The sequence below is a fragment of the Siniperca chuatsi genome, linkage group LG18 (genome assembly GCF_020085105.1).
Source record: "Siniperca chuatsi isolate FFG_IHB_CAS linkage group LG18, ASM2008510v1, whole genome shotgun sequence".
Lineage (NCBI taxonomy): Eukaryota > Metazoa > Chordata > Actinopteri > Centrarchiformes > Sinipercidae > Siniperca > Siniperca chuatsi.
In genome coordinates, this window is record NC_058059.1 from 21,769,023 (window position 1) to 21,786,182 (window position 17,160).

Genomic DNA, 17,160 nt, shown 5'->3' on the forward strand with positions numbered 1-17,160 from the left:
TTTTTTTTTTTTTTGTCTAAAACAGTTACACCCACTTCATGCAGTGATTGGCCAGTTGTCCTGAGGTGAGAATGTAGGCGGGATTTGAAGGAAGGAGAGTGTGCCCTGCTTTAGCCATTTGAACATACTGTACATTGCATCTCACCCCCCCTCACTGGGATTTTTCACCCCGCCTTCGTGTTTGGCGATTCTCTAACCCGTATAAACACTTTAGCCAAGGAATTGGTTTCAATCATACCCCGGCCTCTAATCTCTCCAAACTGCTCCAAGAACAAAAGTGGAACCTGACACTTCAAGAAGACACTGTAAAAAACACACAATGTAAAAAAGAGAGATTGATTTATTTGAATTTCTGAGTCTGTTCTGTAACACTAAGGAGACCACAAAAAAAAAAGAAACCACAGACATTTAAAAGAAACTGATTAAACATGATTGTCGTCACCACATTCCAGATGCTCCTGTGTACAAAGACTTGACTGTATATTCAATATAAAAAATATGCAATAACAATGTCATTATCTCTGGTTGCAAGCAGCTAATAAAGACAAATGCACACCAGCTTTATGCTGTGCTGCACCCCTTAAATCCAACTCAGACCTTAATAATTCTTCACCCTGTCATCTGAGCATCCCGTTCACGATATGTTTTAACAGTGAAATCTGTGACATCATTTACCCGCTCAGTCTGTTCCCGCTCACTTAAATACAGAAATGCTTTACAGGCACCTGCACAACCTCCCTAATTTATGGACGTGTACTGCATTCACCCAAGGACACATTACCTTTTTAATTCCATTTTTTAACTCCTAAGTATACTGATCTTAGTTTCATGAGATCTATTCTCATGATTATGAGATCCGTCTGTATCTCGTAACTACAACTTAACATCTCTGCAATTTTTCTTTGGTGAAGGCAATGTGCTTCTGTACCAAAAAGTTGATTACAGGGACAGTTCACCCCAAAATCAAAAATCCGTGTTTTTCCTCTTACCTTTATCCATCTAGGTTGTTTTGGTGTGAGTTGCCAAGTTTTGGAGATATCAGCCCTTAGAGATGTCTGCATTTTTTTTTTTTTATATAATGGAACTATATGGCACATTTGAAAAACTCAACAGCAATGTCTCTTTCCAGAAATCATGACCCGGTTACTCAAGATAATCCACAGATTTGTTGTGAGCAGTTTCATGTAGGAGCTATTTTCTTTCTACCGATAGTTCCGATACCAATGGTTAGATTTCTGGAAAGAGACATTGCTGTTGACTTTTTTCAAGTGTATTTTTTGGCATTTGAGCACCACAAGCCGAGTGCCATATAGTTCCATTATATTTAAAAAAGGCAGACATCTCTACGGCCGATACCTCTAAAACTTGGCAACTCATGCTAAAACAATCAATATGGATAAATAGCACTACAGGTGAGAGGAAAAATATGTATTTTTGATTTTGGGGTGAACTGTCCCTTTCAAATCTACAAATTGTATTTTGTTAGTTTTCACAAAAGTGTTTTGGTCAAAATGTTGACAATACAGAAAAATTACTGAAAATATCTTCTTTTTTTTTAAAATCTTTTTTCCACCTTCTGTTTGGTCCATTTCATGAAAACAGCAGGTATTTCCATTTTTTGTGCTCAGCGTCTGATTGTTTTGACAATTTGAGAACCTCGTGCCGTCCTGTGGATAGTTCGTTTTTCTCCCCGAGCTAAGACCAGAGCAACAAGGCACTTGAAAATATGCTGCTTCCCAGAATGCACACATATTACAGTGTAGTGTATATACAAATGTCCAATCAGGAATGTAGATGCGTACAATAATCAGAGAAGACTTAGCAGGAGAGTGATGAGAAGAGGGAGACTAACACCAGAGCAGCTGCTGACAGAGTGCATAACCCATCCTGACAGTTTGATTTTTAAACTATTATTGTATGAATGAGTCTAGATACTGTACACAGTTTACAGTATCATATCTACAGTTTGGTTGCCGCATAGTGTTAGCTCCAGTTCCTGCCTTACCATTATATTCCGGTAATTTTCTGTTTTTCAGAAAAATATATACCCGCTGATCTTTGAAAAAGCTAAAAGGTCGTCTAACAACACTTATTTCCAGAATCCTCAGACTCTTCGAACTACGGGGGTGAAAACATTTTTCATCTGCTGCACAATAAAGATTTTTAACCCGTTTCCCAAGTTGTGACTCTTTCCTAATCAAAACAAATGTATCTAGAATAACTGGCCATATGTTCTTGCTCAATTTATACGAGAAGTTTTATATACAGTTTTAAAGATTGCTGATGTTTTACACAACATCACGTTTTAGATTTTTCTTTTTTCTTTAAAATGAGCATGGAAATATAGCATCTCCAGTTACCTGGTTAGGAAACAGAGTAGCAACATGAGTTAAAAATCCTTTTTAATGTGCAGAGGACAAAATATTGTTTTCTTCCAAATGGTTAGAAAAGTCTTTGTGGTTTCTGAAAATACCTTAAAAACTACAAAAAAAAGTGTAGTTTAACAAACCTCTGGGCTTTTCAAAAACTGTGGGGTATTTCTTTCAGAAAAACATGCTCTGTGAGCGCTGTCAAATGTAAATGGTAATACATGAAAGACAAAAACTGGGGCTAGGTGTTAGTGTAATGGGGGGAAATAAAACCTCACTTGCAACTGAAGCCTCTTCAGACACATAAAAAAAAAAATACACTGAAATATCAGGTCTGTGAAAAGGTACGTCAGAAAAATCTGCCATTTTTTGTTTAGGACGTGTGATGATAAACGTGCCAAAATACATCTTCATAAGAATACTGTGTGTCGCCTGGATCAACGTACGATTTTTGTACATGTACAGTAGTGAGACAGCAGTATTGAAAAGTGTCTGGAATTATTGTTGAATTCTTTCCAGGAATCTGACTACAAACATAGAGTTTACCTTGATGTAAAAGGTAAATAGCTAAAGCAGCACAAGCCTGTTACCAAGGCAACAAACGCTGTCTGCTTGTAGCGATGATGCGGGCGGAATCCAGCCGTGTGCAGCGATGATGACGTTTGGGTTTCCCAGGCTACAGCTCGGTGTCTTTGTATTTCTGAGGATTGTAGTACCCTCTCTTGGTCTGCTCGGCCAGCTGTCTGCGGTACTCTGCCTCGTCGTCTTCGTGTCCTCTGGTCTCGGAGTACGGTGGCCTGAATGGAGTCTGCTGCTCAGGATTGGAGCTTGAACTGATCACACACAGACAGCAATGATGCAGCAGTTTAGCTTTTCCTTTCATAGGACTAAAGCTTAATAACCTATAATCTTAATAAATACAGTGGTGTGAGAAAGTGTTTGCCCCCTTCCTGATTTCTTATTTTTTTGCACGTTTGTCACACTTAAATGTTTCAGATTATCAAAGAATTTTAAATATTTGTCAAAGATAACACAAGTAAACATAACATTCAGTTTTTAAATGAAGGTTGTTATTATTAAGGGAAAACAAAATCCAAACCTTCATGGCCCTGTGTGAAATAGTGATTGCCCCCTAAACCTAATAACTGGTTGGGCCACCCCTAGCAGCAACAACTGCAATCAAGCATTTGCGATAACTTGCAATGAGTCTTTTACAGCGCTGTGGTGGAATTTTGGCCCACTCATCTTTGCAGAATTGTTGTAATTCAGCCACATTGGAGGGTTTTCAGGCATGAACTGCCTTTTTAAGGTCATGCCACAGCATCTCAATAGGATTCAGGTCAGGACTTTGACTAGGCCACTCCAAAGTCTTCATTTTGTTCTTCTTACTTGTGTGATCTTTGACTAATATTTACATTTGTTTGATGATCTGAAACATTTAAGTGTGACAAACATGCAAAAAAAAAATAAAAAAAATCAGGAAGGGGGCAAACACTTTTTCACACCACTGTATATGTAATTTTTTATTGTGTTACAAAGAGGAGTGATGCTCTCACCCTATTGGCTGAGGACGGTTGAAGTTGGGTTTTGGCAGTTTGACTGGGACAGCGTAGATGTCTGGGTGCTTCTGGGCGATTTCCAACTGTGTCGAGAGAAGAGAGCCGACCCAGATATGTCAGAACTAATACAAATTTTTTTTAAAACACAAGACATCCTAACTCTACATGGACCCCAAGAGGCTAGAAATGTAAATAAAATACAAAAATACAGGTTGTAAAGAGCTCCCTTCGATTGAAGAGATCCATAGTCCTAGTTTTGTGCAAAAAACGTGTGGGTATTTTAATAAAATTATACTTTTTAGTTCAACATTCCCTCTTTATGTTATTATCCCTCCATGGCGGCTCATCAAGACAGCTGTGTCCGGGAAACACAACATTTTTTTAAATCTCCACTTTTACGAGAAATGTATATTGAGTCCTTTAACATGGTTCCCACACCTTCTTAAACATCAAATTCAAGAACTTTTCAAGGACTTTCCAGGCCCAATTCCCTCAAATTCAAGGACAGCAGCATAATTTGAGACACGGATCAAGGTTAATTACTGTTACAATGCGGAGAATGTTTATAATGGCTAGCAGGCTTTACAGAAGCTCACAGACAACAATTAAGGAGAGGCTTGAATATGCTGGGTTACAGTGATGTTACTTTAAGTAAAAAAATAAAAAAATCTATATATATCCCTTCTAAATGTGGATTTTAAAATATTTTCTAGAACTCTCGCCCTTAGACTGGAGCAATGTTTGCCCTCCTTGATTTCTTCAGATCGAACGGGATTTGTGAAGGATAGACATGGCTTCTTCAATTTACACAGGCTGTTTATTATTATTTATTCTCCATCATCTCCAGTGCCTGAGATTGCTTTATCGCTTGATGCTGAAAATGCTTTCGACCGGGTGGGGTGGGACTACTGTTACACCCTCGATAAATTCGGTCAATGTCAAAATGTCATGGATAAAACTCTTATACAGTTCACCCATGGCTCATGTTAGAACAAATACTTCGCACTCCCCGTATTTCCCACTCCATCGTGGAACCAGACAGGGATGTCCCCTCGCTCTTCTCTTGTTTGCAATATCATGCGAAATTTGGAAAAGATTTGATGTAGCACAGTTACTAATTTTGGAGCCCGAAATTTGCCGCATCGCCACAGCAACACCGCTTGAGAAAACGCAAAAAGCTTTGCAATTCAGCATCACAACGGCCTTTAGATTACACTTCCCAAATTTGAAGTCAATCGGATTAATTCTCTAGGAGCACTTCGTTAAAGTACGAAGCCTGTAAATGGTGAAAAATGGCTGACTTCCTGTTGGGTTTAGGGTGTGGCTCCAAGAGGCTTTTTTAGCCTAGAGATGATACATCTGCCTCCCCAATTTCGTACATCTAGGCACATCCGACTTTGCATTGCGGTCCGACAAAATTTGAGTCTTGATCAAGTTTTTTTTTTCCCCCAGAGCTCCCTGTGTTGACACCCCTGCTGCGCCGACAGACTGGCTCCAATTAAATGAATGAAGAGGTTGCGTTTTTTCATACAGAGCCTGAACAGAGAGTCGCCATAACTGTGGATCAATTTGTGCACATAACGAGGACTGTGGATTCTGTCTCCCATCACTCACATTAGAATCGCGTAGTTTTAAGGGATCTCTTCGTGGAGGAATGATTACAGCAACCAATAACTCTTTCAATATACATATGGGCATGTAAGTCCTGTATTAAGATAGACTTGAAAAATGTGAATCTACTGTATCCTTTAAGTTTTTGAATGACTCCAACTGTTTTTGAGGTGGAGGTAGGACGCCTCAGGGTTACAGTGTTCATTTTGAATGTTCATAAGATCAGGGCAGAGCTACAGAACAGTGGCCCCTAAGCTGATTCTCCCTCCAAAAGCTGCTTCAGGCTGTAATATGAATAAAAACAGTACTGACTCGAGCACTTTCTGCCTCTTGCAGCTCCAGGACCCTCTGAGCTCGGGCCAGGTGGTCCATCTTCTCAAAAGCTTTAATCTAGGAGAAAATAAATGAGTGTTGATTAATGATCCAGTTTTGATGATAAATAATAGATACATGGTATGATTCATGTAAAAGTGACTGTCAAATAATACGTGATTGTGAGAATTTCATGAAATGAAGATGCAAGAACATTATTATGATGGATGATGAGTCATTATGGATTTAAAAGGAGGGCTACAAACAAGACAAACGCAGACACATTCAGTTACCTGGTCACCCATTTTCTATTTCATATTAGAAGCAATGAACGTAAAAGAGGAAAAAAAAAATGAAATAAAAATCATTTAATATCTTAAAACATAAGAATTGTTTTTTTCTCTAAATGCTGGATGAGCCAGAAAAATGACACAGAGTATTTCTTGAAGGGGAAATTTGAGATTTAATAGGTCAGAATAGGAACTACTTTGTTTCAAAATGCAATAAACACAGAAATAAATTATAATACTAACCTTGCCCAGGAAGGATTTGTTGGCGGGGTCCTCCTCCTCCTTCCTCGGGCTCTGCTCCTCTGACGGCTGGTTCAGACGGGTGACGGTGGGCTTCAGGGCCACAGGAGGGGGGAGCGGCTTGTTTCCGCCCGCTGCGTCGCTGCTGATGGTGCTGCTGGAGTGTGAGTCATAGCTCCGCGCTGAGTCAGTCCGAGTCTGAGCCCGCACCTGTCACAGAAAAGGAATGTTCATGGTATTTTGGACCATTTGAAGCTTTATTTAGCTGCCGGACGGGTTTTGGTGAGGATGGTCTGCTTCAGCATCATGGTCCTTCAAATTAAAACGCGTGTTCAGACCTGAGCTGCTGCTTCTGCACTTACAGGTGCATTTTAAAAGGCCAGTCCAAGGATTCAAACGGGCATCCTTACAGCCATGTTCGCCTCCACATGAATATACTGAAGTGTAACACAAAGTAAAAATATCTTCAAGAAATTCTTCAGTATGATTCAGTTTTTCAGACTGTAGCATCTTGGAAGGACATCGAGTTTTCAGCTCAGGTTCAGCATTGTGTCAATTTTCAGCCCTGGACATTATCAGCCACATTAAAAAAAACATTCAAAAGACAATGGAAGCTGCAAAATGTTGAAAAGGTAAATTTCAATACATAGGGAGTTTTTAAAAATAAAAAGATGTCTTACTATCCTCAATTTATTCTTAGAAAGAAAAAAAACCTCCACATTACTTCCATAAGTTTTCTCACAATTTCTTTTCATTAATTACGTCCGTAAAAAACAGTTGAGTGAAGTAAATTGGCATTGCTGATCCTTGCGCAGATTTGTACTTTAAAAAAAAAAAAAAGTTTTTAAATTTTTAATCATATATTCAACAACTGAAATCCAAAATTTGCCAATTTTTTTTTGCTTCAGGAGTTATTCAAAGAAATTTAAGTAAAACCTTCTGCACAATATATTTCTATATTTTTCATATTTATTTTTTCATTAATTTATCTGCTTTACTTTATTATTAATATGCTTACTAGATTTATTATTATTAATTATCCTTTATAAATTTTCCGATTTGTAGTACTTGGATTTGTTAATATTTTATCCTTGTTTTTCTTTGTTGTGTAACTTATGTAATATGGTAGTTTTTTGTACTCTTTTGAACATATGTTCTTAATAAAGTTTTGAAGAAGAAAAAAAATCATATTGGAACAAGTATTGAATATAGCTATCACAACTCCATACCTCTTTGAGAACTAATCTCCTGTCTGACTTTGACATACTTTGGAGAGAGTGTAGATAGAGGGATGTTGTGAAGAGATTTTGGGGAGGAAGGAGGGGGAGGATCTCACCTTCGGGGGTTCGGGGACAAAAGAAGGGGGAGGGCTGGGCTCTCTGTTTAGCATCTCTCTGCTCCCTGACCCCTTCATTCGAGCCCGGGGTTCAGGATGAGGCTTCTACACAACCACACACACACACACACACACAGGAGGGTTGTCAGGGTCAGATTATGCAAACACACACATTTTAAAACTGACAATGAGTAAACAATGGTGAGAATTAGAAGGGTGACCGTTAAAAGTGTGCATCTCCTACAGTATATACACTGTACAGTATTTCATACGTATCAGCATGTATCAGCTGGCATTATCACCTCATCTGGCAGTACGGGCTCTGATGATCGACTGATGGCCGACACCGGCTGGGGCTCGTCCAATGGCTCGTCCAGCTCGTTGTCAGTGTAAGCCCCGCCCTCATCCGCTGTGTCTTCGTAGTCGCTGTTCAGACGGCTGTCCATGCTCAGGTAGTCCGCGCTCATTGCCGATAGGTAGGACATGCGGTCATCATGGAGATCCAGGTCCTCCTCTGAACCGTCCAACTGAGGAGAGGAAGTGACAATACAAACTCAATACTGTCTGCGTTATTACTCACACAACTCAGCAAAGTTCATATCATTACTGTCTACTCTTGGAGCCCATTAAACATATTTAAAAACCCAATGTAAAATTTTGAAAGTTGCCTGTCATGCATGTCAGCAGCAGTGCGTCATTCACACAGATAATAAGACTCACCTTGCCCTCACACACCCACACGGCTCTGTCCTGCTGCTCCTGAATGCAATCTTTCACGCTGCCATACCATGCGTCATTGGCCGAGTTCAGGTCGATAGTTGCTAAAACGTGCCCAAACACAAACAAACAAACGACACAAGTTAGGCCAAGAATCACCGACAATGAATCAGTTTATCAGTATGAATCTTCACCAAAGGCCAGTTGTGGGTAACGTAGGCGCCAAGGAAGAAGAAAAAAGTCGATATCTCTGGTTCTGCTGCATCGATTTTGTCTGTCCATCATGACTCTGTACTCCACCGATTTAGCGTTGTACTCCTGTAACATTGTCAATCTTCACATCCTGAAAACAGCTAAATCCATACAGAAGTAAAGAAAAGGTGTGATAGCTAAAGGATCGTGAAGATTCAGTTATGTCACTTGCATCCTTTATTAAAACAAATGTTTTGAAAGAGCATTTTACTAATGATAGCCCTGTTTTTTATTTTGTCATTATTTATTTGTAACTTTTATACATTTATTATTGTTGTCAGTATTGCTGCAGAGTAACAGCCACTTTCAGAGTAAAACCTACCAGTGAAAAGGTGTGAGCAGGTCTTCCTCAGCTTGACGGCCTGCTCATACAGTTTGCGTGCGCTGCGGCTGGATCCGGGTACGAGGCGGCTCCTCATGGTCTTGACGCCTTGTTTGCTGTCTGGGTTCAGAAAGATGACGATGGGATACCACTGGGTGTAGTTCAGAGTGTCCACAGCTTTGGGAGTCACATCCAACAGAGCATGGCGGTCCTGAGGAAACAGGGGGGAGGTGGATGAATGTTAGATGATATAACAGTATTTTCATGATGCTGCATTTTTTTTTTTAATAGTATACCATACCTGTTCAATGATTTGTCTGATGGTGTTTAGTCTCACCACTCCGGAGGATTTCTCACTTCCTGCATCCTTGGGCTCCATTTCTTGGAGAGGAAAGAAATTATTCACAAGGTAGAATGAGGTACATGTGCAATAATCCGTCATCCTCAAATACTTTCAATATTCACTATATATGTTACACAACACTGCCAAACAAAGTGTGCTACATACAATTTAAAACAACTTCAATGAAGAGTTGATGATGTAAGCACTTACTGGCGATGACATACGCGTCCGGCATGTCTTTGGCCAGTTTTTCATTCACTGCATCAGAAATGGGCCCAAATATCACCACAGGTCTTCTGAAACCAGCTGAAGGAAAACATTAAACAAAATACAAATTCAGTCACAAGTAGACAAGAAAAACACAGGACGGCCAAATTACATTTTGTGTGAAACTACAGCGTGGCCAATGGATAACTTTTTTGGGTACCTTCACGTAACACCACTCTCTCGTAGGCAGGGAATCGTGTGGTGACTGGAGCTGCGCTAAGGTCCTCTCTGCTTTTGCGCAAGTCTTTCTTCTTCGCCGCCCTTTGACCTCTCAGCCTCCAGAAGTCTCCTCTGTCGTTGCCTAATGCTGCCCGAGCAGCATTCTGGACATTGGCCATTTGCTCTGCTCTGTGAGACAAAATAAAAAGAAACTTTAGTCAGCACAATGTCTAATAACCAATTCTGTTTTCCCCCTCAATTTTCTACACTACATGGTTTGTAATGGCTGTTGATGTAGCAGAGCCTTGTAATGCTGGACTGTAGAGCAGATCAGAGGATTCAGTTGTTGCCAACTGATCCAAAGCCAGTGAATGACTGGAATTTGTGCTAACATGACCAACACTAACATTACAGATGCACACATATTATACCAATTAATTTAACAAATACTTAACACTACATACATGACCAACACACAACTATGACCCCTGCACACACCTGCTCTTGTTGGGGATGATTCCTTTCTCCAACAGCTGGTTGTCTTTGTCAGAGCGGATTGCCAGCCAGTTTCCCAGTTTGCCATCATAAAGCGTGTCTGTCACTTTGAAGATTTCTCCTCTGGTGAAAGGAAGGCTCTGAGGAGCCTCCTTCTCATACTCAAAGTGGGTCCTGATGAAGAAAGAGTCCCCTCTGCCAGATGCTAAAATGTCCTTGTACACTGAAACAGAAAAAAACAACAAAAAAACAACAACTGTCATTCTGGGCCTATCCACTCACTGAGCATCACAAGGCATCAATCTTACTAAAGAGTACAAAACTAAACTAAAAACTAAAACAAAATAAATGACTTAACCACACAGCATTGTAAAGTGGATTTGGTGTACCACAGGGTTCAATTCTGGGTACACTGCTATTCTCTATTATGAATTTATTTCAGACTTTATTTAACTTATTTAAGTTGTTAAGTACAGTGCATCTGGAAAGTATTCACAGCGCATCACTTTTCCACATTTTGTTATGTTACAGCCTTATTCCAAAATGGAGTAAATTCATTATTTTCCTCAAAATTCTACAAACAATACCCCATAATGACAACATGAAAGAAGTTTGTTTGAAATCTTTGCAAATGTATTAAAAATAAAAAACGAAAAAACATGTAACATAAACTGTGGAAAAGTGAAGCGCTGTGAATACTTTCTGGATGCACTGTATATGCACAGGTGTTTGTCAACTTTAGTGTGTGGTGGTTTTTGCCCGCTGCATTTATCTTTCGTCTTTAACCATTTTAGTATTAACAGCAATACATATATGTATTAGTTTTATTAGCACCCATTATCTATACAGTACAGTACCTTCAGGTTTGCTTTGAGCAAGAATGGTTACATCTTCTCCTTTGGGAATCTCTAGGAGGTAGAGAACAGCATCCTCACGCACCATGCCTCTAAAGTCCATGTTGTTCACCTGAAACAGACAAAACAGACAAGAAATACCATTAGAAAGAGTGGTATAGTATAGAATAGACTTAAATACAACATGACCAGCAGATGAAATAGGCCATTTTTTTTAATAACAAAGGAATAAGATACCAGAACACTGCCACTACAGTAAATAAAGGGCTTATTACTTCTCAGCCCATGAACTGAACTGCTGATTCTAATCCTGCCTTTAGGTTACATTTACAACATGGATTGTGACTTTAATGATTTTGTTTTTACATAACTTTAATTTTGCCTCTTGTATGTCTTCTGTCTTCATGATATGTTTACAGTACTGTTCAATAGCTGGTACCTACACTCTGGTCAAGGTCTAATGGGGATCCTGATTAACAAATTTTGTGTCTTGTGCTGTTGAGTCATCTGAATGTTTTATCTGCAGGTTTTTGATGAGGAATAAAGGAAGTCTCACCTTCATGATCTGATCTCCTGTGAGGAGACCCTCCTGCTCAGCCGCGCTATCTTCCTGAACACCAGCGATGAAGATGCCGACATCATTTCCCCCTGCCAGCCTCATACCCACACTGTCACCTTTCTGGAAACGCACCATTACTGTGTTTGGCCTGGACAATGAAAGCAAGATTTCATTGTACACAGTCGCAAAAAAGAAAGGAAAAAAGAAAGAAATGTATATACAATTCTAATTATGGGTCTCTGTCTTAAGAACCCAAGGATTGCTGATCAAACAGATGTGTGGTCAGAAATCTAGACAGTGTCACCCTGAATAACTTTGTGATATACTGACCCATATACTTCCTGGTCCTCTATGCTTGGCTTTAGTGGCACCTTAGGAAGAGCACGAACCTTTGGGACAGTGACTGCCGGTACTGCAGAAACAGAAAAGAATAATGTTTTCAAGTTGCAGCATTCACACATACATCTAGGTATTGAACAGTACTGTAAAGGAAGTTTTTTCTCGCATGTGCTTGCTCTTGGTGGGATTTGTTGAGTCTCTGTAAATAATATTATAAAGAGTACGGTCTAGACCTGCTCTATAGGAAAAGTGCAATGAGGTAACTTCTGTTATGAATTGGCGCTATATAAATAAAACTGAATTGGATTTAATCTACTCAAAACTGGTTCATAATCAAAGCTTTATATATTCAGAAGGAGACATGTGTTAACCTGGTGGTGTTTCTGGTCGTGGCTCCTTCCTCTCTGCCTGCAAAGGGGGCGTGTCTTCTACAGCTCGGTCAGGACCTCTGAATGGTGTTGGCATGGCGCCCATTTTTGCCAGCCTGTTGGGCGGGTCCTCTCTGGTAATATCACAAATTCAAGTATCAGAATATGTCTAATCTCTAATAGGCCATTCTGGTGACCACAATGTCAGTTGAGCTAGGGACCTTTGTTGCACGTCATCCCTCAACAACCCTCAAACCCCGTGCCCCAAAAGGTCCTGTCAGTCAATACTATCGACATGAAGGCAAAATGGCTGACGAAAAATAAATATACAGACGTCAAACGTTACAGGACTTAGTGAATGCAGAGAAATTCCTCGTCATATTAAAATCCAAGATAAGGAAAAAAATAAAATCAGAATTATCACCACCAGAATTCTTTTGATTCGATTTATTGTGATGGATTGGCTAAGCTTCATGAAGCATAAATCAACATAATCCTGCATTATCCTGATTTATTTGCTGTATTTAATAGCACACAGATAATAAAATCACTGGGGATATCTTAGTAAAGCTGGCTTTGATCATCTAAAGATGATAACATTTCTGTAGCTCCTGACCACAACAGAACTCTAAATAAAGCAGTTCAATCTTTAGGTGGGGGAAATAATTCCTTCCTGTGGCTGAAGATTTAATGACAGCTTACCTGGGCTTCTCTCTAAGCCTCTCATTGGAGGAGTGGGAGGAGAGATCGGAGTGATGGCCCTGCCTGTCATCCTGTGGAGAGTAGGAGCGGTACGACTCGATTTCTGAGATATCTGCAACACACAACAACAAACAGGTTGAAAAATATCATAACCTCTCTGAACCAACTTAGGACTTAAGTGTCTATGAGGTCTTTGGGTTCCATATTGTCTTCCTGTTCAGGTAATAAACACTAAAAACATGTCTGGAAGAGTAAAATGTTTAATTTCTCCTTGATACGCTTGTATTTTTTAAAAATACCTAACGTGGCTTTTACATGATTCAAACGGTCCACAGGTAATGGAAGCAGAAAAGGCACAAACACACACAAAGGTGCCACACAAATGAAGGTCACATCACTACACAAAGCCGCGTATGCCCAGTAATTGTATGTGCCAGCTCCAAGGATCTTGATCATGACAAAGAATGCGGAAACTCAACAAGACATTTAACATTTTAGAAAAAAAGGCTAGATTGCATTTCCATGTATTTTAGCATGGCAGCATTGATGAAGCATAGCAATACCATTACAAAGCAAAAATGAGTAGATGCACTACACGTGATTTGAACCTTGCAGAGCTGAAAATCACACACACACACACACACAAAATCAGTCCCTATTGTTCTCAGAGATTTTTACAGAGAGGGATCCTGGATGGCAGAAACCAGAAGGCTGCTGCTGTGTTAACCTTGACATAATGAAATTCTGTCATATCCAATCGCAGGATTATGACGGGGGATTTGATCACCCTGCCTAAAGCGAATGAGCACTTTCACACATGCAGACACACAAACACACGTACACACACACCAAAAACCAGACAAAGTGGGTCGCAAGTCTTCCGGCTATTCCCCCCTCCCTGCAAACATTTGGTCAGAGAACAATCCACTCACACCACTTATCTAGATTGGTTCCGACCAATCAGAGCGCGGCATCTGGTCATGTGACATTAAAACCAGGTATAAAAGAGTGAGTAATCATGACGGTGGAGGAATAATGATGATAGTTTGGTGAATATCTAGTTACTGTAGCTCATAGTGCTGATTTGTAAAATATTTGTACACATTACATATTTCAATAATACTAAAAACTGATGTGCAAGCAATACTTTTATTTTATGAAGGGAAAACAAGTTTGGTGGACAAATACAACAGTAACAGCAATAACGTTTCCACAGTTGATTCATATGAAGTTCATACGCATTGGGTTTTTATATACTGATGGTGGAGGCAACTCGCCAGTTTGCCTTTACACTGGATAGGACCTGCTGCTTTTCAGTTTCGACTGTCTCTCACCATCGAGCTCCGAGTCGCTGTCGACCATCGGGGGGACTCGGATCAGCACCTGCCGTCTGTCTCTCTGCACCACCAGCTGCAGCCTCCCGCGAGACTTCTCGATCAGCTTCCCTGCATCACTGAGAGCCAGGTTTTCTGTCACCGTACCGTTAATCTGACACACAGAGAGAGAGACGACGTTTGGACACAGTCAAATGCTCTTCACTAACTACAAAGAAACAATGCAACAGTATGCGCACTGTGCAGTTATGAATTCAGACAGTATTGTTCTGGAGAGAGAGGTAGTGATCATGATAAAGTTTGAAACTTCCATAAAATAAAAACAAGAAAGAAGTATTCCCGTCTTTTGATTTATTTTTCAAATAAGATACACAGCATCCTAAATGACCAAACCTACACCAGACGTTTGAGTTGAGCCACAGGGGCAGGGTAAAATATATTTTTGAAAACATCCCTTTGGCCTCTGGATACTTGTTAAGGGCATTGCTCAGTATTTTTGACATTTAGAGGAGTAAAAAAATTAACAAAAAATAATGAGGGATTAATCAATAATGAACATAATCATTATTTCCAATCTTCTGAAGCTTGTTCACGATCCGCACTTTGAGAAAAAACCTTGACAATACCTTTAATATAATGTCCCCTTCCTGCAGGTTCCCATCTCTGCTGGCAAGTCCTGTGTTGGTCATCTCTTTGATGAAAAGCTGACTGCCCAGACGAAGGCCATACTCTGGAAAAGATGGTAAAAAAGAATCAATATAGTACAGTATCAACACATAAACAGGCTATACAATCTACATTTATCATGCCTGACTGTACTCTGTGGAAGTGAGACTCAGTTTAAAATAACCTAATCACTCCAGAAATTTTTTTCAAAACAATGTGCATATTTTGGAAAAAAGATGTCTGAAATCCCCATTTCACATTTATTAAATATACTGAGAATACAATCTTTCAAATATACTTTTTGGTAGCTCAGGACTTCGCCCGCCACCTCCTCATTAGAGTTAGTTATTACTGTTATTTTTGTGCTCAGGCTGGTGTCAACTATTTTAAAATGGCAGCTGTGGAATAAAGCTTTCAGAGTGTTAAATGTGGAAACAGTTTCCCAGATGCCCAGACAGCTGGCATCAAATGCCTGATCTGACTCGTACTCTTGTTTACTCTGGTCAGACAGTTACGGTTTTACAGTAAATCAAAATGGCAATTTTAGACTGAATTTAATTTTGTCCAAGTTCTTACATGTTCTTTAACACTTGGGAACTTTGCTTACCTTCGTTTGTTAAAGGTCCAGTATGTAACATTTAGGAGAAGCTATTGGCAGAAATGGAATATGATATTTATAAGTATGTTTTCATTATATAATGTATAATCACCTGAAAATAAGAATCGTTGTGTTTTCGTTATCTTAGAATAAGCCGTTTATATCTACATAGGAAGTGGGTCCCCTTCCATGGAGGCCACCATGTTGCACAGCCACATTTCTACAGTAGCCCAGAACGGACAAACCAAACATTGGCTCTAAATAGGGCCTTTTTTTCCTGAGTTTCGCGGCCACCGTACTTTCTCTTACAAGCTTGGTAGGGGAGGGTGATGCGAGCGGTATTCAAATGGTTGCAAACTGCTATTTCACCGCTAGATGCAACTGAATCCTACATACTGGACCTTTAAATGCAATAGTTTTCTCGCTTTGACATTAGCACCGAAACTCTGGTCATTTAAAATTTCAAAGTTTAAAAAAGTTTTGAAATTTTAAAAAAAAAGGAGAAAAAAAAAGTGTTAGCTGTTTGAAGTACCAACTACATGTGGAGTTTAACAGCCTAACAATAGTAACTAGTAACAAGGTTTGTTAGTTTCTCACCTTCGTTGGGCTGGTTCTTCAGCAGAAGTACATTTAGGGGTTTCTCCAGTGGCTCCAGGTCCCGGGCGGGGCGGGGCAGAGGGATGGGCATGGCGGCGGGTGATGGCGAGCGTTCCAGGCGGTCTCTGCTTCCACTCCGCTTTAGCGGCTCGTCGTACTTCCTCAGGTCACTGGGGATGTGTTCACGTCCTCGTTCGAAGCTGGGGTCGCGTCCATAGCCTTGTGCCGGGCTGTGGCGCAGGTCTGGGCTGTTGGTGCGGTCCAGCGTTCGCTCGCTGCGGTAGCGTCTGTCTGGGCTGTACTCCCGGTCGAGGGCTCGCTCGCTGCGATAGCGCCGATCGGGACTGTGGTCTCGGTCTAATGCGCGCTCGCTGCGGTACTTTCTGTCTGGGCTGTAGTCGCGGGCGAGCAGGTGGTCGCTCCTGTAGGGGCGATCTGGGCTGCGTTCTCTGTCCAAAGTGCGACCTTTGCTGCCGTCTCTCCTGTACTGCCGGTCCGGGCTCAGGTCCCTCTCCATGCTCCTGCCGCGTTCCCTCCGGTCATAGTCCCTGTCATAATCACGCTCACGTGTTTGGTAGCCAGAATCCATGTAGGCTCCTCGGCCTCGCTCCCTCTCTGGGCTGTGGTCCCGCCCACCGCCACTCCGGCCGCTGTACACACTGCGGCGGTCCTGCTCGTAGTTGTAATCGTCATTAAAGTCATTGTTGAAGACTCTGTCATCAGGTGATGGGGGACGGTTCAGCAGATTGACTGGTACCTTCCTGGGCCTCTTAACTGTCTGTCGATAAACAGAGACAAAGATTTTTTTCAATAAAAACAAAAAGGTCAGAGGTCACTTTAGTTTGTAGCCTTTTTTGGAGCTGAAGGTAGA

General features: G+C 40.6%; 1 protein-coding gene across 5 annotated transcripts in view; it reads right to left on the bottom strand.

Moving 5' to 3' along the window:
• Window positions 1–1,558: 1,558 nt before the first annotated feature.
• The window catches only part of tjp2a (tight junction protein 2a (zona occludens 2)), a 37,070-nt gene continuing 21,468 nt past the window's right edge, over window positions 1,559–17,160 (bottom strand). For 3 of the 5 annotated variants that reach the window (XM_044173399.1, XM_044173398.1, XM_044173397.1), the window contains 20 exons: window positions 16,290–17,067; window positions 15,055–15,158; window positions 14,429–14,582; window positions 13,095–13,206; window positions 12,396–12,526; window positions 12,016–12,097; window positions 11,683–11,833; window positions 11,130–11,238; window positions 10,276–10,495; window positions 9,779–9,966; window positions 9,562–9,657; window positions 9,310–9,389; window positions 9,009–9,219; window positions 8,438–8,538; window positions 8,020–8,244; window positions 7,718–7,822; window positions 6,385–6,591; window positions 5,852–5,929; window positions 3,926–4,011; window positions 1,559–3,202 (listed from right to left, as the gene is read on the bottom strand). In XM_044173399.1, coding sequence (XP_044029334.1) covers window positions 3,046–3,202; window positions 3,926–4,011; window positions 5,852–5,929; window positions 6,385–6,591; window positions 7,718–7,822; window positions 8,020–8,244; window positions 8,438–8,538; window positions 9,009–9,219; window positions 9,310–9,389; window positions 9,562–9,657; window positions 9,779–9,966; window positions 10,276–10,495; window positions 11,130–11,238; window positions 11,683–11,833; window positions 12,016–12,097; window positions 12,396–12,526; window positions 13,095–13,206; window positions 14,429–14,582; window positions 15,055–15,158; window positions 16,290–17,067 — 3,375 coding nt within the window. In that variant the 3' untranslated portion in view covers window positions 1,559–3,045. The remainder of the gene's footprint in view (window positions 3,203–3,925; window positions 4,012–5,851; window positions 5,930–6,384; window positions 6,592–7,717; window positions 7,823–8,019; window positions 8,245–8,437; window positions 8,539–9,008; window positions 9,220–9,309; window positions 9,390–9,561; window positions 9,658–9,778; window positions 9,967–10,275; window positions 10,496–11,129; window positions 11,239–11,682; window positions 11,834–12,015; window positions 12,098–12,395; window positions 12,527–13,094; window positions 13,207–14,428; window positions 14,583–15,054; window positions 15,159–16,289; window positions 17,068–17,160) is intronic. The other 2 variants (XM_044173401.1, XM_044173400.1) reach the window with 1 other exon arrangement.